This window comes from Anser anser, assembly GCF_964211835.1.
Source record: "Anser anser genome assembly, chromosome: 11".
NCBI classification, from domain to species: Eukaryota; Metazoa; Chordata; class Aves; order Anseriformes; family Anatidae; genus Anser; species Anser anser.
In genome coordinates, this window is record NC_139732.1 from 7,954,421 (window position 1) to 7,977,942 (window position 23,522).

The 23,522-nt window shown below is 39.4% G+C and overlaps 1 protein-coding gene across 13 annotated transcripts in view; it reads left to right on the plus strand.

Annotated features, from left to right (window-relative positions):
* CHD9 (chromodomain helicase DNA binding protein 9) overlaps positions 1-23,522 on the plus strand; it is a 94,410-nt gene that overhangs the window by 25,215 nt on the left and 45,673 nt on the right. For 9 of the 13 annotated variants that reach the window (XM_083851433.1, XM_083851442.1, XM_083851443.1 and 6 more), the window contains one exon: positions 15,057-15,394. In XM_083851433.1, coding sequence (XP_083707559.1) covers positions 15,057-15,394 — 338 coding nt within the window. Of the gene's footprint in view, positions 1-10,646; positions 13,846-13,899; positions 14,207-14,287; positions 14,905-15,056; positions 15,395-23,522 lie in introns of those variants that run through there. The other 4 variants (XM_083851434.1, XM_083851435.1, XM_083851436.1 and 1 more) reach the window with 3 other exon arrangements.

The following is a 23,522-nucleotide window of genomic DNA, read 5'->3' on the forward strand; positions in this document are numbered from 1 at the left end:
TTTTGCGTGGGTTATTTAGCTTGTGCTTGCACTTTGTTTTTTTGCTCTCTCGATGTCTTACTGTGAAGGCTAGCATTTTAATGTATATTCTAGGAAAATGTTCCAGTCTTTTCTGTAGTGCCTTTTCAGGAGTTTGTAAGGTAATTTCTGTGTTAGTAGCATACTGTATATGCATAGAAAATGCTATTGAATAGCAAGCCAAAACTAGTTTCATAGATTAGTAGAAATACCTGCTTTAGGAGATATTCATAACTTCACAACTGAGTTTCAGTTTATATGTTGGAAAGAAGAAGTATTGCCCTTAATGTTGAAGAAGATATCTCAGTTCTTGTCGTTCTGAGCATTTTGTTCGCTTCTTTTGCTATACTTGGAAAAATTGTTTCAGAAAGAGAATTTTTGAATTGTAACCCAAGGCTTGAAGCCCTGTGTTTGTTCAGAGGTTCCAGGAGCCTTTCTCTCCAGCTGTAGCATTAACAAGTGGCAGGTAACCAGGCTGCAGTTCAGCATTCATACTTGTAGACAGAACTGTGTCAGGGATTGCTTAAACGCAACGTAGAGCCCTGTGCACACAGGCTCAGAGATGCTCTCCAAAATGTTTTTGGAGTCGGGAAGTGTTACAGTGCTGAATGGTTTAATAATACTCAGATGGAGCTGTGAAATTGAAGTATGGTTTTAACATCTGGCCTGTCATGATTTATTATGGGAGAGGAGTACCCAGCGGGAAGTGCCAGCTTTTCGATGGTCTGTGTATTGTTGTGATTCTTCTGCAAGCTTTACACTTTGGGACCACTGATTTTAAGTCGTGCTGTCTTGGTTTTAGTATGATTAAATTCACCAGTAAAAATCTAAGTTTGAGTTCTGCGTATTCAGACTAGAGCAGTATCTATCCTGTTGAAATTATCACTTAGCCTATGCTTGAGCAAGGGATTGTTGATGTATGGGAGCTCAGTTCCTATTCTACAGGCCAAGTGTTGCTTTATCTCTTCCTTTGGGGATTTTGTTCTGGAATAAAAATCATGTCAGAATTAAGAGGTGATGTCCTAGACGTGACGTGAATATGTGCTCTTCTTTTCTACCCCCCACCTCCCTGTTTTATGTGGCTTTTAATGTGTGTTTTTTTCAAAGTCCTGCCAATTATAGCCATCTTAAATGAGATCTGTCCAGGAAGCTAAGTGGCATGACTGAAAGCATCATTGTGTGACACGAATATGCATCCCTACATGGATAGGGAAAGGTGCCTTAACATCTTCTCATTGTTGGTAGGATTCCATAGAGAGAAGATTTATGTATACAAGCTTAACAAAGTTTCCTAAAGTTTGTTTTATTTTAAGTAAGCAGAGGCAAAATCAGAAGCGTGTCTTACTGTCTATAAGATTGGTAAGAACAATTTTGAAAAAAGATTAGGCAAATTTATTTTGAAGTTTCTGTGTTGGAGCTCTTACTTCTGTTATCCCGTGGAGGATTCTTTCACCTGCAGTCACTTCTTACTATGAAATCTGATCAAGCTCCTGATATTGTACAAGAGGCATGTTTTATGGTGCCGGCCTGCTGGGCGCTTTCACTTTATAATACAGTTTAATTGCAAGTGTGAGTGGGCTTTGACTGACTCTGGGAGATTTGGGGACGTGGTGAGTGAACCTTCCTGGTCGGGGACAGAGGCAGGAAGGTGCTGGTGCTCCTGGCTGTGCCGGAGGATGTCCTTGGCAGCACGCGGCCATCTTTAGCCAGCCTGTCACTCTATGTATGTTAACAGCAGTTGCTGTTGACTCCATTAAAGATGATACAAATTTCATTTGTCTTGAGCCCTACACCTAGTCTTGTCTCTTGTGCAAACAGGCAGCTTTGGCTGAGATAGAAGATGACGGCTAGGCTTCCTTCTAGTGAGCTGTCTTAAAACTTTGTTTGGTCCCTACCAAAAGTTCATACTCACTACTGGTTTTTGTGGTTAAAAGTGAAGCTCTTGGGTGCTATGTTCTCCCTCTCCCTCTCGGAAAACAACAGTTTGTTTTTTCCCTCCTGGGTTTTTTCCTTTGCGTGAAATTGAATCCTCCTGATCCCCTATAGTATCCCTCAACTTGTGAGCATTGTTTTCAAACCAGCACCTCTTTTTAATAAATGCCTTTTCTGTGGGTGTCTGGTTTTCCCTATTCATTGAGAGGAGTGGGTCTTTTCAGGAATATTTGAGAAACCTGTATGCAACAGGAGTAGTTTCGTTAGGCTTATATATATGCTAAAGTGCTCTTCTTTTACATTGGATATTCTAGCACCTTGGCAGAGAAAGCCATCAAAGTAATTCCTTGAAGCTGACACGGCAGATATGCAAGTTAGTTTGAATTGAAGAGGAAGAAGTATGTCCCCCTTTGATTTAAATGGAAATATGCTGTGCAGTCAGCACTGGTTTTAATGATATGTGACTTCCTAGCTGGTAATGTTAAAAATAAATTGCTTTTCCCAGTTTGCGTCAGTATCTTCTAATGTACATAACATGCTCATTTTTTTGTTTCACTGAAATTGCAAGCATTGAGGACATTTTGGTTACTCTGTTAGGTATCAAGGAATCCTACAAAAATGCCATGCTCACAGATTGAGTGAATTTTTAAACTTAAGTGCTTTTAATGAATAAACTCCCTATTTGTAAATAAAAAGGTCTTGCATGTAGGACTTTCTGAAGATGTAGCTTGTTTCAATTTACAGATAGTTTATGATCAGTATTTTCCTGTTCATGTGGAATCAAATCATATCTTTTTCACATCTGTTATCTCTTTCACAGCACTTGATTTTTTTTTGTCATCAACAAGCAGTGAAAGTACATGCCGTTTTTAAATAATAATAATAAAAAAAAGAGGGCGCTATCACAGAATCATTTCCTGACATTGCCCGAGACAACGATCAGTTGCAGTTCCAGGAGCCTTCATGTTCTGAATAAGCTGGTTTGTTTCGCCTCCCAAGTGAACTGTAAGGCTGCACTCAATGCATTACGAAATTTGAGTTGAATTAGGTAAGCCACGCTGTTAAAACATCTGAAGGAAGAGAACCCGTGTCTGTTTCGTTTAATCCGCAGTTGTTTCTGGGGCCTAGCCCAGCGTGCCTTTCTGTCAGTAATTGCGGTGAGGTGTGGAGACAAGAGGTGGGCAGGTTCGCGCTAGTTCAGTGGAGCTGCTGCCTCCTGCCCTTCGCTCCCATTGCCCCGGCAGGTTGAGTGGCTCCGCTGAAGAAGCAGAGTGCAGAAATGAGAGCGGGGACGGCTCTGTGTCTGCCGCCCTCGCCAGCGGCTGCCTGGCTGCAGTGCTTACAGGCCTCGGGCTCTGGGACAAAAGACAAACCTGAGGGCTTTGGGGGGAAGAGCGAGGAAACGGTGGCATCCTTTTCATAAGGATGAAAGGGGATTGGGTTTTACTTATAAAAAAATCTTCTCTTATGAGGCCATTCACATCAGCAAAAGGTGTAGAAAAGGAGCACTTGATGTGAAACGGAGTTGTGACCAGAAGCAGCTACCCTTCAGGCCGCCCAGTTTGTTGCTGCTAGCTGTATGCAGGCCGTGCTGGTTGCTGGCGGTAGGTGTGCTGAAGCTGATCTTGGGGTGGATCATCAAGGTGATCAAAAAGCTCCTCGTGTTCTTTTGGGGGGATTATTTGGATGGCTTGGGGTTGTTTTTGTTTGGTCTCCTTGTCCTCCCTCTGGTTGGTAAAGAAAAACTGGAGAAAATCTCTTGACAGAGCACAGAAGTGGCGGCAGCTTAGAACATGAGTGGGCAGGTAGCAACTTGGCAAAGTGGCAAGGGGGAGAGCTCTTCTTTTTTTTTTTTTCCCCTTGTTTGTAGTTGTTTTCTCTCTTCGGCAGGCTTTCGCAGCCAAATCTTTGTCGTTTTACATTGAAATCAGCATTTTTAAGGGTTTTGTGGTCTTTTATAGTTTCTAAGCAGAAACAAAATGGCTTCATATAAGACCAAGTAGCCCAAACCTGAATACTTTTCAAGTAATATGGAAGTTGACTGAAGGCTATTAATCTGAGTACCGCCTGTGTTGTTTAAATTGCAGTGAAAAGGTTGGATAAAAGCTGCCTCAGCATATTCAACCTGCCTGGGTTCGCACACCTTCGTAACACCCGCCCTCGTGTCAGTTTTAATGTGGGCTAGTTTTATACACAGAAATGGCAAATGATAGATATGTCTTTAAGTGCATATGGCTGCAATGATCAAACGTAATTGTGTCTTCAGTTTTCACAGTGTTTGCTTCACAGTACACACAGTAGTTCCCATCTGTTTTGCTATCAAGTCATTGACTTAAATTCTATTACTTGGCTGCCTGGACAAAAGCACATAGATGCTGTGGGTCAGGATTGCTGTTCTGCTTTACCTGTGGGTTGGCTATAGTGGTTTCTTCTCTGCAACACCTAGAAGTTGGGCTGTTGAACAACTAGCCTGCATCTGCTTGATAGACTTGCAAGGGATGGTCTTTGAGCTGGTTAGTAACAGAGTTCCAGTGGATTGGTGCCAGCTTATTTGAGCCGTTGTCAAAATAGTGTACAAAAAAAAAAAAATGGAAGCTTTTTGTGAAAAGGAAAACTTGAAGAGTTCAGTGTATTCTGTGTGCAACATGTCTTTTTGTCGTATATTGTGGATGGGGTGTATCTTATTTCAGGTGTTAATTTTTCACCTTTTTTTAGGTAGAGGTTGAATTTATTATTCATAAGACTGATTACAGAACGCTAAAAGGCTTTCTGGGTTTCTGAGCAAAAACAAGCTTGGATTTTATTTTGGCTTTTTGTTTTGCTTTTTGATCATTCTTGCAGTTTTGGAAAAATGCAAATGCTTAGCCAGCTTCCTCTTCTGACTCATAAGGCATCCAAGTAAGCTGCTGCATTATGGCAGATCTTGTTCCTTTCCAGACAGGCACTTTCTGAAAGATTCTTTCCCATTGGAGACTAACTTCCTTTCCGGGAGGAAGGAAGGAAAAAAAAAAAAAAAACCAAGATTAAGTTTTAGACCACTGTATCAGACTTGCCTCTGCATTTAAATCTGAGCATGTGAATTCTTCCTGACTTCAGACAGCCAAACTTGTGAATTTATCTCCCTTTCAGGGTGGGAGAGAGAAAACATCAAAAGAAAAAAGAAAAAAAGTGTATAAAGTAGTAGTTTCTGAAACTGATAGGAAACTAACTACAGCACTCTCCTCTTTGTTTTATGTTGTTATTATGCATAGAGAATTGAAGTAAATTTAAGTAATCAGGTACAGAAATTAATTTTTTTTCATGATATATTATCCTAAATTGTACATTTCCTGTATTAAACCTTTTTTTTGAGAGAGGGAGGAGTGATAAACCCTGTGTTTCTGTGAATATATAATTTTCTTGAATCTCCAGAATTGGTATGTTTTAATTTATACATTGAAAAGTTCCTTTTCAATCGTGTTAATTCTGGAGAGCGATACTATGCTTATATCAGTTAGGCCTTCACAACAGGATCAATAGCTTAAATGTTGTAATAAATGGGCCTGTACGCTCTACAGCCTTTGCTTGTTTACAAGAGTTCAGCCATTCCGTAACGTAGACAGTTCAACTGTCCTGTCAGTTGGGCAAGTTGAAGGTGCTCCGATGAGCCGGTGGGAAGGAAGACTATAGAAAACTCAAGGTGATGTAAACGCTGCTCAGCTTGAATTTACAACAGGAGTAACAAACCGGGTGCAAAAGATGGATATTTTGGCCACTCAGACCAAACAGCTGCTGAAGAAATCTGGGTCCCAACAGGATATCCGTGGTTCTTTCCTTTTGATGCACTGTAATGGCTTCTAGGAAAGGGGGGAGAGGAGGAAGGTAGCAAGGAGACTGCTTAGAGAATTGCCAAGACTGCTCTTTAGCAGAGGGAAGTTGAAGGTTTCTTTTGTTGGAGTAGGGAGAAAGGGAAGAATGAGAAGATGATGTGGTGTCCAAGGGGTGCCTTTTGCAGCTGGTGGTCCCAACACCTAGAGCATCTCAAGTGGATGCTCGGAGGTCTAAGGAGGACTGAGCTCGTTTTCCTTGCCTCAGATTCTGCTTAAATCCTGTGTGCTTCATGCCATTTGCCGAAGAACAGCTATCTCAGAGATGTACCTAATTTGGCTAAATTTGATCAATGGGTTAGAAATTACTGAGAACTTGGAGGCGTAAATGCACAACCTGGTATGACGTGGTAGTGTAGCCTTGCTTTTTTTAAAACAAACTGGAGGAAAACTGAGCAGCTGTGAGCTGGGCAGCAACCTTGCTGAACGTTTTAAAGCTCAATCTTTCTTTTAAGACACAAGTCAAAGAATGTGTGATTATTGACGCTGCCTTAGGTTTCTGGCTGCCACGGGATGTGTTGGATGAGGAGCAGTGGGACCAGGTCTGGCGGTGCCTGCAGAGTGCTTGCTGTCAGCGAACAGTTGGGATGCTGGCATTTCTGCTCTCCTTGCTCGTGGTACCACCAGGCTGCTTTTTAGCAATTCAGCACATAGTAGCAGGAATAGAAAATGTTCCACAGTAAGCTTTTACTTGCTACATTGTGTTGCTATGTGCTACATTTTCAAGAGACCTTGTGTTTGCAAACAGGAAAGAGGGAATACTGAATCATTCTCCTGGAGGAGAATTTAATTTCTATTTGTGTATTTATTTTGGTGGTGATTGTTTATGAAATTTTATAATATGTATTTGTACATTTATCTCTTTTTGCAAAGCCTCCAAAAATAACTCCAGGAAAATGTCTGAAAAGATGACTTACCTTGTGGGAAGAAAAAAAAAAAACAAACCACCCTTCAGCTAAGTCATTTAGGGGTTTCCTGTTGCTTGCTTCCATTTTGTGATGTGGTTTTGTTTTTCCTTTATCAGTATTATGAAAGTTAGGAAATAAAGTGTAATCTTTTTCTACTTTTTTTGAACAGAGAACACAAGCTTAGTAAGCTTTCTTCATTTTTGAAATCGGAGATGTTATAGTACTTTTGTCTAAAGAAAAGCTTACATTCAGTACAGTAAAAATTATTTCTTACCTTCCCTAACAGCATTTTATATTTACTGTAATATCTGTACAGGGAGTCCCTGTACTTTGGATCTGCAATATAATGTAAAATTCAACTGAATTCAGTCTTGTCAGAGAATAGTTTCATACAGAACAAAGTTAACAGCTTACTCTGCTTTGCTCCCGTATTGTTACTTAGCAGGTTCTTGAAGCACTGCTTGTGCTGGATGAGAGATGATTTTAACTAACCCATGTTCAGTGATGAAAGACTAAAAATCACTGCAGTTTGGGTTAATAATATATTTTTATGGAGTACAAAGGACTTTAAAAAAATAAAATAAAAAACAGATAAGTTGGAGAGAGCTGTTCCATTTTGCTGCTTTGCAGCATTCTGTTCCACACTGTTACGGAAGCTGTTGGACTTCCTTGACCTGTTAAATAAAAGTTTTCCTATTGCAAAACCAGGAGTATGTTCCAGTCGAAGCTGCCTCTTACCTGTACTTTTTAAGAATATCTTTGATGTTTTGAGATTTCAGTGGATCAATACATTTGTAGGGCTTTGCTTGGGGGTTTTGTACTCTAATGCCCAGTCTCTTTAAAATCAGAAGGATCTGTGTTATTTTCTTGTCTGTAAGTATTTGGCAAGTTATCTTACACGTCTATTTCCAGATACTTGCACAGGTCTTGTTTGAAACCAGTGAGGTAAAATGTGACATTCCTTTTATAGAGTATTGAGTTAAGTAAACTTTTTTTAAGAAGTTAAATAATTGTAAAAATTGGCAGGTAAGATCAGTCGAGAGTGTAAGAAAGAAACCAACTAGAGGTGCTTTTTTTATTGGAAACATTCATGTATTTGGGAGAATAAAGCTAAGACTTCTGGATCCAGAGGACTGGCATTAGAGGCTTTAGAAAATCTGCAGAGGTATGGCATGGCTCCAAAACTGCTCTGAACTTTAGTAATTCAAATCTACAGTGCATTCACAAGTCCAGTTGACTTGAATGTGATCGTTACCTTTTTTCCTACGTAGGAGCGCAGCGCTGAGGCTCACGCTGACTGCAGCGGTACTTCGGGCAGGGTGCCCGCCTTGTGGCTGCAGCAAAAACCATGCCATGCATCAGCCTGGGATCAGTGCAAGTACTCAGTGCTACTAGTTCAGCAAGTGACAGACAGCACCTGAGAAATGCCACCGAGGAAGTTGGTTTTGTTGGTGTTGTATGTCATTTTCCAAATAGCTGTGTTCAGTACTACAGACTAGAACAAAAGAAATCGGTACGTGATGGGCACAGCACTCTAGGCCACTGAAAGCTGACACGCATCCAGTGCAGTAGCTTGGCAGGGTGAGCAGGATGAAGTTCTCAATTTCTTTCATTTCCTGGCAGTTTAATACACTCCATTACATAGTACTTCCTTTAAGATATACTGGGAGACAGTTTTTATACCACTACTGAATATTCAGAAAAACAATTCATCCGTGTTTGGTGCTGAGCCCCCAAAATGTCTCTGTTCAAACAAAATCTTCCACACACAGACATGCACACTACAGATTCATTCTCTAGTATCAGTGCTGCCTTTGCAGCAACAACCTGCTAGTATGCGTGTGTGACATGAAAAGCACTTGCTTCTTTCTTCCTAGGAAGATGAGTAAGGTTGCTGGCCTTTACATTAACGTTTTCATTTCTACGTAAATTTAAAATTTATCATAAGCCTAGTGTTAAATGTGTGGTAAGGTATGACCTACAGTAGCCAAATTTACATTCAAAAGTGACTATTACACAGACACAGACTGTTGGCTTGTCACTTTGCTGTAGTTGTCAGCCATCCATTTATCAACATTACAGGTAACAAATATGGGAGACAGCAAAGGTACTTCTTTTTCCTGTATCTTTGTTTTTTTTTTGTTTGTTTGTTTTTTTTAAATCTGTCTAACACTTCAGTGTTAGTCTGGGTTAGGTTTCATATATGTATGTCTTAAAATTCTGTAACCCTGAAACACTGAATCATTTATAAGAGCTGATAATAAGATACAAGCAGAGTGCGGAGTATTCTCAGCATAACAAAAGAATCACAATTTAGAATGTTTCATTGACTCTCCTAATAGTTCCATATATACACCAAAAAGGAAGGAAAAATTATAGAACCCCATGGATCTTCGTTCAACAGTGCTCTTAGTTCTGTAGAGCAATCCCAACAAATGGTATGGGGCAACTTTTGAACAGAAAATAACAAGCAAGTCAGAAGGAACTCCGAAGGGGAGGAAAAAAAAGGTTTTCTGGAGAAAAGAAACCCTCTTGCATGTTTAGATGATCTTTCTGTCAGTTGTGTGGAAGCAGCTTGATTTAACTGAAGTTTTTGTCACAGTAAGTCATCAAAAGACAAATCACTGCCTCTTCTGGAATTGCCATTCAGCAAAGGATTCTGCGTGCACGTGGGATGACGCATTTGTCTTGTAAGCGATCTTCTACAAATAGACTGTACAGGGAGTGAGCTGGTATCTTCTTTTTTAATAGATTTCTTTTTGATTATAAAACTGTCATAAAACCACCACTAGAGTTAATTATGCAGGCTTCTGTAGAGAAAAAGATTTTAGAATACTAGAATGGAATTCAGAAGTCATTGAACTGAGTTCATGCATTTTTTGATTTGCATTCCTAAATACAGTTTTGTGATTCAAATGATAAATGTATGTTCCTTTAAGAGTTTTCTCTGGGATAGCTTAAAGCAATTGCAGTTTCTGAATTCTGATGTGATTCTAATATGAAAATATACGACAGTCTAATTTGAACAGAAATACAAACGATACTGATCATGATCATATATACAATTCTTCCTATATTTGTGTCACAGCTGGGATATTGATACTATTTTGGTGGCTTGACATGCACAAAGGGATTCCTTGTTTAGTAATAAACAGGGACAAAGATGATGAAGTGGTAATGCATGAAGATCAGGTTTCCAGGTGGCTAATTTTAGCTGCTTTCAGTGCAGTAGATGTCAAGGTCATCTTGATTTGCCTAATGACCTGGTAGACTAGCAAGAACTTGTTATGCTCTCACCATACAGTACTTCGTGCTTGCAGATCTTCTGCATCTTCCTGCAGATGTCTGCTGCCAGTAGAAGGAAGAGTCTTTCAAGGCATTGCAAATGTAACCCTTAGCTTTCTATTTTTTAGGATGGTTGGGATCATAATTTTTGTAGTGGTAGTTGCTGTTTGGGTGAGCTGATCCACAAGTGAAAATAATTATTAAAAAAAAAAAAAGGAAGGGGGTTATATAATTGTAGTCAGGAATGTGTGACTAATGAAAATACCAGGGAAAGGCATCACTAGGCCTTAGAGTACATCAAGAATGGACACAACTCAAGAGAGAAATTTGGTCTTAAAGACTCTGTGCACACAGAAGGGAGAGCCATACTGCTCCAGCATGATGGCCATACCTACCGCCAAGCAGGGTTTCTTACAGTAGAAGCAACGCCTTGTTCGTGGAGCAGGTAAGGCAGGGCCTGGGAGGGTTTTCGAGGAGATGGAAGCTTCTGCTATGTTAAACTCCTTTTTTTCTTCTTGACACTTCCTTTGTAGTGATACGCAGGGGATGTGGAGAAACTGTGTGTTGTCATGGAGCAGATTTAAAGTGCATTTAGGTCTTGGGGGGGGGGGGGGGGGGGGGGAGGCAAGCACAGAGGTTTGTCCTTGCTGTGGGAAATGCTGTTAGGCCAGAGAAGTGCTGGGCTGATGAAAGCCATGCTGAAGTGTTGCAGAAATTCCTTCCTGTGAAAAGCCTCCTCAGTAGAGTATTCCCAGGTATTGGGAAGACTGCTGTCACGATTGTTTCTGGGTATCATCTGGTAATACGATTGTTTTTACGTGAGTTTAATTAAGATACCAGTCAGACATGTAGAATACCTTCTGCCCATGTAAGACAGCACGTCAGTGTCTTTTGAATGCCGCTGAAGAGAAGATACTTTGCTGGCAGCTGTGAATCAGGGCATATGTGGGGAAGCCTACAGCTCTCGTTTTATCTGTTCCACCCTTTATATTTCTTAGGGATAGCTCTTCCACGTGACCAGCAGGCAGCCCGTACCTGCTGCTGCTAATGGCTTTAGTGGGCGGCAGCGTGAAGTCGACACGGGATTGACGTGGTTCCCCACATTTCCCTGCTGCTACAGCTCTCAGAGCAGCAGCAGGGAACTGCCAGGAGCTCGGTGGTGTCCGTGCACTGCTCCTCGCGGAGGCTGTCAGCAGCACCACAGACCCTGGAGCTCGCTCCGTGCAGGCTCAAGACAACATCGCATCGGTTGACATTCGGTTCTATCGGGATGATTATCTTTGCAGCCATGAAAACTAAAAGCATATTTTTCCAAACGAAATATTCAGTTTTTAAAGACATCTGCCTCAGGGTTTTTCTTTCCACCTTCTCCTACACGTTTGTCAGTTAAGCATTTCTTTCTCGATGCTGATTGATGAAATAGGTTTGTAAGCCGCTGGCAAAAGGACGTGCTCCTTTAGGGTGTTTGATCAGCGTCCCCTCTGAGCGAGGGGGAAGGGGTGTTCTTGGCTTGGCAAAAGGCTTTGTCCTTTTTCTTGTGGATGCTGTGTAGCTTTCAGAATTTATTTCCAGTGTGCATGATTTTATAACTGCTTATGAGTTTATTTCAGGATGAATTGGTAATCAAAATAAAAGACCTCTGCAGCATCAGATCCTTTATGTCGCTGTGGTTGCTAAGTACATGCAGACACTGTCCTTTGTAATGCACGGGTAGTTCTGGTTCTTCTAATCTCAGCTCAGTTGTGTTGCTTTCCAGTTTTGTTTTTTGTGATGATGGTGACTTCCCTGATGCAGGTTTCACTGCGGCTTTATTTAGCTTAGAATGGCTGGCTGGTGCCTTCCGGTATCTTCGTCAGTGTCATTCCCGTATGGTTAGAAATGGCACAGCAAAACCGAAAGAGTACGTTCTCAGTCCTCTAACCAACAGTTAGCTTACTGTTGGTGGAGTGCAGGAGATGTAACTTAAATACAGAAGGAATAGTATGGAGCACAAAGCAGTGGGCCAGCCCCAGGAATTAAAACACACAGTAGCCTCGTCCAGCATACTCATGGTTTTACAATAAGAAAGTAAAACAAGTTGTTGAGGAATAACTTGCAGGGCAGCTCTGAGGAGATGTAGCCTGAGAAATTTCATCTTAAAGTAACAAAACACTTAGGAAGAGGATTTCAAAAGAATTACCCAAAAGCTACCATGGTTATTCTTGCCCACTTAATTATTAGGCACACTTTTTTGTTTGTTTCCAGCCCTAGAATGGTTCAGGAAGGCATCCGTTCATTCTAAAAGTCCTCTATCTGTACTAACTTCAGTAGTATTTGGCTTAGAGCTGAAATCATACTGTGAGTGCCTTAGGAAACTTCTTTTTGTTTAACTGATCTCAAAAAGCTAAAATACTACATTATTTAGCATCATCCTGAGTTACGAAATGGTAACTCTGAAAGATAAATGACGGCAGTTTCTGTTAGATATTGCATAACAGTAATGTGGAAGCATCTTGGCTAGAGTTCTAAAAGCAAAATTAAAATTTAATAATTGTAGTGAAGCTGCATATGTGCAGAAATATCTTCTGGATTTAGGTGATACTGTTAACTAAAGGATTATTTCATGTACCAGTACCACTAATGTTTTTAGTGGACAATTGAAGTTCATTCTGAAGTGAATCTTAAATAGAAGTAAAATCCTGGTCAAGTGTAAGGCCTAGTCTTAACAGTCAAAATCCTAACAGAAATCATATCCTGAGCTATTTCTTGATTCTTCTCTAGTGGGCTTCTGAGGAGGAAAAAAATAAAAGGAGGCTTTGCTAGGAAATAGCTGTGATGACAAAGGTGGGTTAACTAACTCTGGAGAGTTACTAAAAAATAACCTTTTTGTGTTCTTTGAGAACACATGTAAAAATGCGTCTGATCTTTTAAAATAGCACTCAAAACAACCTTAAAATAAGGAGGACTTTTCCATAAAGCCATGTCCCATGTAATTGAGGGGGCCCTCACCACAAGGTCTGCATAGACCTAGGCCAGGGGAGAGGCTGAGATCCAGTTCAGGATTTCTTCCTTCTGTAGGAAGCAGCGAAGCCTGTAAGCGAGCCCTTACGTGGTCACTGTTGCTTGCTTATAGTGCGGAACTGCCTTTGGAAGGGGGGAAAAAAAGAGCAAGGTATGTCAGAGGACAAACTGGGTTTGAGGCCCGAGGCTCTGAGTGCAGTGTGCATCGCCACCCCCCACGTCGATGTGAGACCTGGAGCGCTTCAGGGAAGCACTGGCCCCACAAACAGTCCGTGGCCCCGTTTCCAGCCCGAACCAAGGCACAGCAGCGGTGTACTGCGAGCGGTGGAAGGGGAAGAGTTAATCCCTGTACCACATGTAGGGAAGAGCAGTCCGTTGGGGGTTAAATTGCAGAGCCTAATGGAATAATAACTGGTAGCACCATCTGCTGGCCTACTTCCGCAGAAGGAGTCAGTATTTTTAACGACATCTCTAATATTCATGCTGATGCATTTTGATGCTTTGTGCATTCATTTCTTTCTGTGCTTTGTTGGAATCTGGCTATCTGCTTACGGCCCTGGTGGAAACCCCGCTGCTGAGGGGCGGCAGGCGGGCTGTGCCCTACCTGAGTTGGACGATCGGTGGACGGACGCCTGCCAAGGGAGAAATATGTTGATAAATCCCAATGTGTGTTTGTGGAGGGTTGTGCATATCTTGGCTGCAGCTTGCTAAATAGGCCATTTAGCAATCTTCTTTCAATGCTTTTCTCTTGAGCACTGCCTGGGGTGCTGAAAAAGCAGAGGGCAAGCCTTTGTCTGACGCCAAAAATGTCTTCAGTGAAGAGGCCAAGAGGAAGGGTAAGTGAAAGCCTGAATGAGTGGGAGGAGGAGGGGTTCTTTGGGCTAAAAGGCTAATGGGATTGAATAACCTTCCTTATTACTGGCTGCTGCTGCGGGAGCCGTGCTGCATCGCCATCTTGAGCTTGTGGCTGTTTTCTCGAGTCTCGGTTATTTGTTATAGCCTGTAGGCCTTAAGGTGGCATTTTAGAGAGTGATCCTAAACCCTGCCTCCTTCCCACTGCCGCAGCACTGCTATTAAGCCTTTGATGAGGCACGTATAGAAAATGTATCCAGTGAAGTGCACTGGATTTGGCCTGAAAATGTGTTTGGAAATTCCTGGTGGCTTTTCTTCATGCTGTAGTCAGAGGCGCATTTACGGGTGAGAATGTAACATAACTGTTATCTGCTGGTTGTTTTTTTTTTTTTGTCTGTTTGAATAGGAAATTCTTTCCATTCCTCAAAGGGGGGCGGGGGCAGGAGGGAAGAAAGCAAAAACATGTCTTCTGCTCTCTTTAAAGAGCGGCTGCTCATTTGGAATTGAATTCTTTGCGTAAACAACCTGCATCAATGAAATAGTGCTTAAAAACCCGAAAGCAAAAAAACAAGACGTGCATTTTCGAATGAATATACTATGTTGATTTAAATAAAATGATCAGAAAGCAGTATTTTTGGATTAATACAGAGCTGCATGGGCTTAGTTTTTGTTTTGTCTTTTTTAATCTTGATTTTGTTCGGCATCAGTTCTGGTTACCACTGAGTTGTCTTGTGGATATTATGTCTACCGTAAGATCTATGTGGTCCTGGTATCATACCGAAGAAGAAATACTGATGCTGTTACCTTTGGGAGTTCTTGGCTTTCTCAGATTTTATGAGAAGAATATCTACTGGAGATGTCTGAGATTTGTGTCAAACGTATGGGAATGCTTGGAAGGTTAGGGATCGGTGTGTCTAACTACAGAGGAGGAAAGAACGTGGAGAGAATTTCGTGAAGATTTTTTTTCCTGATTTTCAGTATGTAGACTGCTTGTGTAAAACCAACAATTGATGTACTTATTCCGAAACCCACGCCATTCTGTGGTAAAAACAGAATTTCTTCTTTGTTGTGTCTGTATAAGTCTCTGCCAGTTTAATTTTTTTATGTAGGATTCTAGATTAAAAACACTTTTCTTTTAAGAAATATTCAGATTGTTAAAATAAGGGGATTTTGTTTACTTTGTCTCTTTCTACAGCCTCCTTCCTCCAAGAAGACTGATGGTTCAGGATCATATACTAAGTTGCAGAATACCCAGGTGAGGGCAATGTCTGAAAAGAAGCAGAAGAAAAAAGCAGACTCTGAAAGTAAACAAGAGAAGGCAAATCGCATAATATCTGAAGCGATTGCAAAAGCAAAAGAGAGAGGAGAGAGAAACATTCCACGAGTAATGAGTCCTGAAAACTTTCCCAGTGTTTCAGCTGAAGGAAAAGAGGAAAAGAAAGGTAGAAAAGTTAAAACCAAACCCAAGGACAAGGAGACCAAAAAACCAAAAACTGGTTCCTCAACCAAAATTAAAGAGAAAACAAAAATTGGGTAAGTAGATTTAAATGTTGTCTTCTCTTCAGATTGCATATCTGTGATTAAAATAAAAACTGCTTACTGATAATATTCTCCTTTTGCTGCCTACACAAAATTCTTCCTAATTAAGTCCATGTGTGGACTTTATTGTTCAGGAACAAGAATGCTTTGTTTTCTCTTCAGATAAAATCATTTTAGAACTGTCCTTTGAAAGGAATGGCTTTTGTGTTTTAAATCCATTTCCTACATTTCTTTATACTTATTTTGAAGTATAAACAACACCAAAGTCTCTTAGTATCTTTTTGCCTACTGTTGTAATTGGTTCCGACTCTAAATGAAGTTTATCTGATATTATAAATTCTGTCTTTATCAATTCTGGTATATATCTTTAATCTGTGATACTATGAATATTCTTACAGATACCACACGGGGTATTATAAGTAAAGTGCATATTGGAAAATTTGTATTCTAAGTATTTTGTAGTCTTCAGTCATATCGACTTAATCTGCCCTCTTAAAGGTTTTGCAGACTCAGCTGGATCAAGCTGGGTTGATGCCCTAGGGGTAAGAAGCCTTCAAAAGACATGTTAGATGTTAGGGCGCTGCAGAACATTCGATACATGGCACTCCTCCTGACTTCAGAGCTAACCTAGTTCTCCAGTATACTTTTAAAGGAAACAGTGTGATTTCCACTGTTAAGTGTGTCAGTCAGGACTTGAAACGGAAATTTTAGCTACGATTAGATTTTTTGTTTGAAATGGTATGCCCTTTTTTCAGTAACAGACGTAGGAACTGGCATGTCTGTCCATATTTAAATGTCTCATATGCATATGTATATTTTCATTTATACGGAGGAGAAATGAATGTTCTTTTAATCAGCCTATTTCTCTGCTTGTGTGCTCCAAACAAACCACTTCCATGAGAAGTTATCCGATAGTATAAAGGTTACTACTCTAAATCTAACTTGATTCTTAACCTGAACTTTCCTGGTCTTAATTTCTTTCCCTTCTACTTAAGGGTTTGCAAATGAATGCTGCTTATACTTGTTAGTACTTCATTGTGTTTCCTTCTTCTGCTCTCCCCCTTCACCCCTCTGGTCTTGTTTAAAGGGGGGTGAGTTGGATATATACTTCCAAAGTTGATTTCCCTTTCACGTTTCTGAATTTACTCATGTTCTGTAATAGGTAGGCGTTTTGCGGGTCTTTCTTACCAGGAAACTTGCACACTGTTGTTTAGCTACTGTCAGTTTCTGGAACCTTTATCTGAATTGCTCTAGGTGCTTTGTAGCCATTTGTCTAGGTAATTAACAAAACATACTGAAAAAAAATCCTTATGATCTGCTACATAATTCCCATAGTATTTTTGCTGCTTTATAGTCAGAATAGTGAAATGAGCTTTTACCTTTGATTAACACTTCTGCATTCGGTTTTCTGTCTTCATGAAATGCTTAGCTGTGCACATCAATTTGCATCAGTTCTCAAGACTGCACAGGGTAGTATCAAATGACAAGTAGGCATTTGTCAAACTGGATTTTTAAGTGATTTTTAAGTGATGTTTGTGGTTGATCCCAAGTACGCTGAAGCTGGCAGACAGCTTAAATTCTGTACAGTCAACTCTGTGTAATTTTTCATTGAGTTGCGACGGTTTGCCTCCCTGTTATTTACCAGTCTAATCGGGTAATGCCCCAGTAGCATGCTACCTTGCAGCATGGGTAAGTTAAGTTAACAATGTGGGACAGATAAGTGAAGAATTAGGAGTCATATCATATTTGAGAGCTGTGAAAGGAGACTTCTAGAGCCACAACTTATGGATTCTACCAAATTTCCATATACTTTAGTGGACTGCTGTAAATCTAATGCTTCTGGACGCCCATGTGCTTCATTTTTGTATCTGAATAGCTTGATGTGGTTTTATGTTGGGTTAGCAGTATTTTACAGTTTTATGAATAAATACATATCTTTATATAAATAAAATACTAAGTGTTTAGCATGAGTGTATACCACAGGGTATATACTGAATAGCAGTAATTGCAAGAAGGCTCTGTTTTCTGTTTAAAAATAATCCTACCAGATTCTGTTTTCTTTGTAATTGTACCTATTGATCTTATGGAAGTAGAACACTTACTGTAGTATGGCTATAACTGGCTATTCAAAGGTGTTTAAGAAAAAGTGTGGTTACCAAGGTTTTTAATAAAATTCGATTTACCTAGGGAAGAACAAAGTGAAATCCAATAATTCATAAAGGTTTTAGATGATTAAAACACCTTTTCTAAAGGTTTCTTCGTGTCTGACATTATTAGAAAAATACTTCTTAATGAATCTCAGCACATTCTGCAAATTGTGCTATCAAAATAGTATTAGGATTTTAAATGTGTGGGTTGCTACATCCATTTTCCCCTTTATCTTAAAATAAAACAAACTACTATTGAATCTTGGGAGAAAGTTCTACTGTGTTCAAGTAATACTTGATCAAGATTGTAAGATTGAGTGCTTTATTGGGCAAGGAGATGGGAGGACTTGAATTCCGTGAGAACTTTGTGTTTGGGAGGTGGTGTGGAGCTGTGAGTGCTTGAGAGATGTGAAGTCACGCTCATTTTTCAGGTGACTCCTGTTTGGCTTTAATCTCATCCCTCACTCATCCCTTCGTGCATCAGACGTAGCCTGTCCAATACGAGCACAAGTGTACCTTCTCTGGTCCAGTACTCGAACAGCAAGCTCGTATGCAGATTGGGATCAAGAATTTAATCAGGATCTTAGGTCCCGACTGTGTAGCATGTCGTGCGCTCCTCTTGAGGAGGATTGAGAGAGGTGCAGTTACCCAGCTGTGAAAATGATAGGCTCTGCCTGGCTGAACTGGCAGAGCTGGAGCTGGCACGCTAGTTGCTGAACAGACCTTGTTAAAATGGCCTGCTAGCCAACAGGCTTTATTAAAAAGGAAAAAAGAAAAAATGTGCATTTAAATACAATGCAATGCAACTTTTACTGGCATTAAGTAGCCCTCATCTAGGATCAAGATAAGTTTTAGCTACTGTGTTTCTGGATATCGGGGACAGCATGATTTTAATCTTTTTCCCCCTAATTAAGCATAATTAATTGGTATGTCTTTGGAGGCTTCATGTTAACTGTTTACCTTTTCTGTCACGATTCCTCTGAGATATACAGGTATATAAAAAAAATAAAAACCACAATAATTCTTCCCAGTTGATCACTACTAGTTATAAACTACTAGAAATTACTTTCTAGGCAGGCTATATTTTCTTTCTAAAGGTTCTGATTAAGGTTTTTTATCCTCTGACCTGTTGAAGTCAAAGAAACGAGACTTGTTCATTTCAGTCCTCTGGTTTAGAAATAGAATCAATAATTAGTAAAGCTTCTGTGCTGTAAGCATTGCTGAAGATAAATGACTAAATTCCTTTATTACCAAAAGTGTCATAAGTGTATGACAAATTATTAGCAGTATAAGAATGCATGTATAATGTATTTAGTATTACCAGATATGGAAATGGTTATCTTTATACGTTCATTACTGATAAAGCTAACTGTTTAAAAATTAAGTTACTTCAGTGGTTTCTCAGGACTGCAGAACTGCTTTTCATGTAGTGTTGATTTAGCAAAGCATATTGAGTTTTAGAAATCTAAATACTTAATATTTTTGCATAGAAGTTGTATTTATTTACAAGCATTTGAACTGCTTATGATTCCAGTTCTTCCATTTAAGGTGATACATATTTAAACTCGAAAGTCTACCTTTAGCATTTTATGTAAAGGATAGAAGAGTTAGGAATTTATAAACTTTCTGTTGTTCAAGAAAGTAGATTGGCATTTAGATTTATAGCTCTCAATGTACTCCCACCTACTCAAACACAAAATTAAATATCATGGTCCTGATTAAAAGCAGTAGCTCAGCATTAGTGATATAAAAGGCAGTATCATTAGACTATATTTAAAACTTTTTAATTGCTAGGTAGTTTTGTTTGTTTGTTTTTAAATAAATAACTAAATAAATTCCCCCAAACCATAGGAATTAGATTTACAAAAGTTCAGTTGGGGATCGTAGCCCATAAGTTCAAAACTGTTTCCTGTTATCAGAAGTGGGTGTATGGTTTCATGTGCTAAAAGGACAGTGCTGATTTTTTATTAACCCTTAAATTGCATAATAATGAATCCAGCAAGTCCTACACGATCCTGTTAACTACCCGAATAAGTAAATATTATTGTCTTGAAATGGGTCTCAGATGTACTTTTTACAGTACAGAGCCTTTTTAGGACGCAAGACCCTGGTAGAAAAATCTTTATATTATCACTTGTTGATATGGTTCTGTCAAGATGGTTTGAATCCTTTCTAAACTCAGCAGCAGGAGACATGGGGATGGAAAAAAAAAAAAAAAAAGGAAGTGATTCACCTAGTAGCTGATCCTGCATCATTTAAGGTTAAATGTAAGAACCTGGAGTGAATTTCCTAGAAAGTAGACATTGTCGATTGTCTTGTATGTTTTATATAAGTCGGGAAATGCTGGCTCTATGATCTATGCTCAAGTAGAGGAGATGTCACTGAATGTCTTTGTTCCATCAGATCGTAACCCTCTTTTTTCATGACTAGAAATCACACACATTTCAGATTCAATCGTCTTCCTGGGATGTGTTTGCATTGAGCCATGACTCATTGGCGTAGTTTTCTCTGCTCCCAAACTCTAGTTTTGATGCACCAGTTGGGTTTAAGTGACAGAAACTGAAGTCTGCTAACCTACTACAAAGTATTTGAGTGCCAAACAATATGGTCTTATTAACAACAACAACAACAAAAAACAACGTACTTGTTTTTTCTCTTGCATTATTATTCTAGTTCTGTCTGAGCTTGAAATGGCTGCCTGTTCCAAGTAAGATTAGATGAGTGTTTTAAAAATCTGTCTCCAATTCAAGTTACTAATTTGAGATATATTTGGAGAAGGAGACAGTGGCTAATATTAGGGCGTTGGTATTATTTATTAAACATGCTAAAAGGATGAGAGTAACTGTTTTCATACCATCAATATACTTCTCATTTTAAGAGGATATGCTATCTTGTCAAGGAAATATCTGCTTTCTATTTTGCTAATAAATAGGATTTTTAGCTAAGTTTTTGGTGATAAACACTAATGATGTAGATAACCAGCATTTTATTACTCATGAGTTAATAAAATGCTTTGACTACAAATTAAGTATTTGGGAGGTGGCTGTTCGGATACTAATGATTAGTTATTTAGTGTTTCTTGATTTTGAGAAAACAACTGAAATGCTACTTTCAAAGTCAGCAATATCTTTCTGTTTCTTACACCCCTAATACAAATTTGCTGTTTTCCTTTTTTTTCCTCTTTCATACTTGCTCACGTTCAATATTTTTAAGGCTTTGAAAATTGTTCTCATAATTTTATAGCTGTTAAAAGTGCTGACAACTCTTCCATCACATTCTTCTGCTCTTAAACAGGAGGAATGGACCAGATTCTAACTGGTTGTTAATTTGTAGGAAAGCAGTTACACTGTCCAGAGATTTGTTCCTCAAATAGTGGTTCCTGGTGGTCTTGCTGATGGTTTCTTTTAGTTTTGAGACCTAAATCACTTTAGGAGTTATGTGCTAAGGATCAAGAGTAAAACTGGCTCCTCAGATGGCTTCTTTCTAATCTCTTCCATTTGTATACGTTTCTCAACATTTTTGGTTTACTTTGAAGACAGAGAAGAAGAAAAACATGTTGAAGCAAACTACAGTATTTCTAGATGTTATGTAATAAGATTTTAAGTTTAAGAAGGCAAGAAAAAATTAAATTGGAATGGAGTTGAGTGACATTATTTATTCTGTGTCTACAGTGTGCTGCTTCCTTTTCATAGAAACAGAATAGATAGTTTCTGTTCAGAAGAGTTTGTTTCAGCATGGAAAAAGGGATTTTAGCCAAGGATCTTTATGCTTTCCTGCAGAAATCTATAAACTGGCAAGGCAACTTGCTCTGTCAATGAAAAAATTTCACAGAATTGATCCAGTTTACAAGCTTCTGAAAATCATTGTTTTCACATAGCAGATTTTTTTGAAGTTTATGGCCAAAATATGAGCAGATTGCACTTTTACTAAGAGAAATGCATGACTTCAGCACCATACTGTCATTCAGCAACTTCTGATACCAAATTGCATGGTAGTTCTGGGCACTGGATCAGAAGGAAGTGAAACTGCAATTATTCCTCATTGGCATCGTATCCACATGGAGGATGAAACATTCTGATCAGTAATGTGTAAAGAAGATGTTAAGAAAATTTCAGGAAGATGCATGTGAAGAAAAGTACCGGGGGTAGGGAATACAAGATTAAGATAAGACAACAGCTGATGGGCAAGTGGAATATTTATAAGATTGCAGGGACAGATCAAGAGGTGAGCACACAGGGAGACCAAAGCTACAGAGAAGGAAGGGAAAAATGTGCAGGAAAAGATGTAGAGAAGTCTGTAATCCCAAAACAGCCCCGTGTTCTAAAGCTGAAGATCTGCTATTCCGTGGATGGCACTACAAGCTGTAGGAAAATGGTCATGGCCTTCCATCACGCTGTGCTGCTTGAACCCAAAAGGAACCTGAACCTAGAATATTAGGCACTAGGGTATGAATCGAGGATGAACCTGGTTGCACAGGTACAAATGTTTAACGTGGCAACATGCATTTATGAAATATTTTAACCCACTGTTATGTAGAAAGAGTCCAGATTTGGATTAGGTTGGCCAGGGACGTATCAGCTGTGGAGATGAGCAGTGCTTGGCAGGGCAAGGCCCTGTCTGCCGCTGGCTTTGAGCAGGAATTGGACCAAATGTCCTCCCAAGATCCTGTCCAGCTTCACTTGTATTCAGCACTTAGTTAATGAAAGAATATTTATTGGAGAAAAATAATAATCTACAAATTATGAGTTCAATAGTCTGAATACATTCTATGTCCGGTATTTCAGTGAAAAGATCAGCAAGGGACAGCTAGAGATCAGCCCAGCGTGTTCCACTTACTGATAACCTAAGGACAAAGCTTACAATAGTGCCTGACCAGGTCTCCCTGGAGTTTCATCTAGCCTAGTATTCTGTCTCCAGCCATGGTCAGAAGCAGATGCGACAGGCAGAATTTAAGAGCAGGAGAAGCATTCCTGATGCTTCTTCATGTTTTCCCAATCTCCAAATGTGCAGCTCTAGAACTTGTTGGGATAGGGATGGTTTTGTCAGTTCGCTGGTCTTCCAACAAATTCTATCCCACCAGTTTGTTGCATTTCCCTTTAAATCAGTGTTAAATTGTAGTATCCGCAACTCAGGATAACTAGGTTCAGAAAGTCAATCAGTGTGCCTTGTCTATACTACTTTCAAAAATACTAGCTAATTGAACACATTAGCTGGTAAGTGCTGATATAACACCTTTAAATTCTATGGAAGAAAGTGAGATGAAAGAGGAAGAAAGTGGTTTATCCAAGCCTATCTCCTGAAAGAAGCATATTTAACAAATATCTGAGGATCCAACAGTATTAATACATAAATAAACTCCTCATTAGATATGGAAAAGCAAGGGAAAAATCAAAGAGTCTGTTTTCATATACAGTGGGAAAACCGTTGTATTCATTCTTGAAATTATTTCCAGCAATTATGATAAGTGTTTTCTAAATAACAAGCTGAGGATGCCTAATGAAAAGCAAGGGCTTGAAGACCAGAATTTCCCTCTGAGCAGGCAGCCCTGTGAACAAGCAGCTCTGTGATCATGCTTATTGCAATGTAATTTCATCGTGCATTTTCCAGCACTGTTCAGTTCATAATGAAACAAAAAAAAATGGGAGTGGAAAATGTTTTCTTTATTTTTTTGACCTTTCCACACTTAGCGGCTAAATACTGAAAACGTGAAAATGTTCAGTGTTTTAAAAACTGTCTGTAATCTTTTGGCAGCCATGTTGTTTAATCCTACCCATAATATTTTGGTAGATTAAGATTTTCATTTTCTGGAGTGTTGATTTGGTTGTAGTAAATATGTGATAGTTCTTTTTTTTGGACATTCCCCCCCCCCCCCCCCCCCAAAAAAAAAAATGAGATAAGTGTTTCAACCACCACCACATTCTCATCAGTGTTTTTTCAGGTGGCCAATATGTTGGATGCTACTTTGGCATAAAATA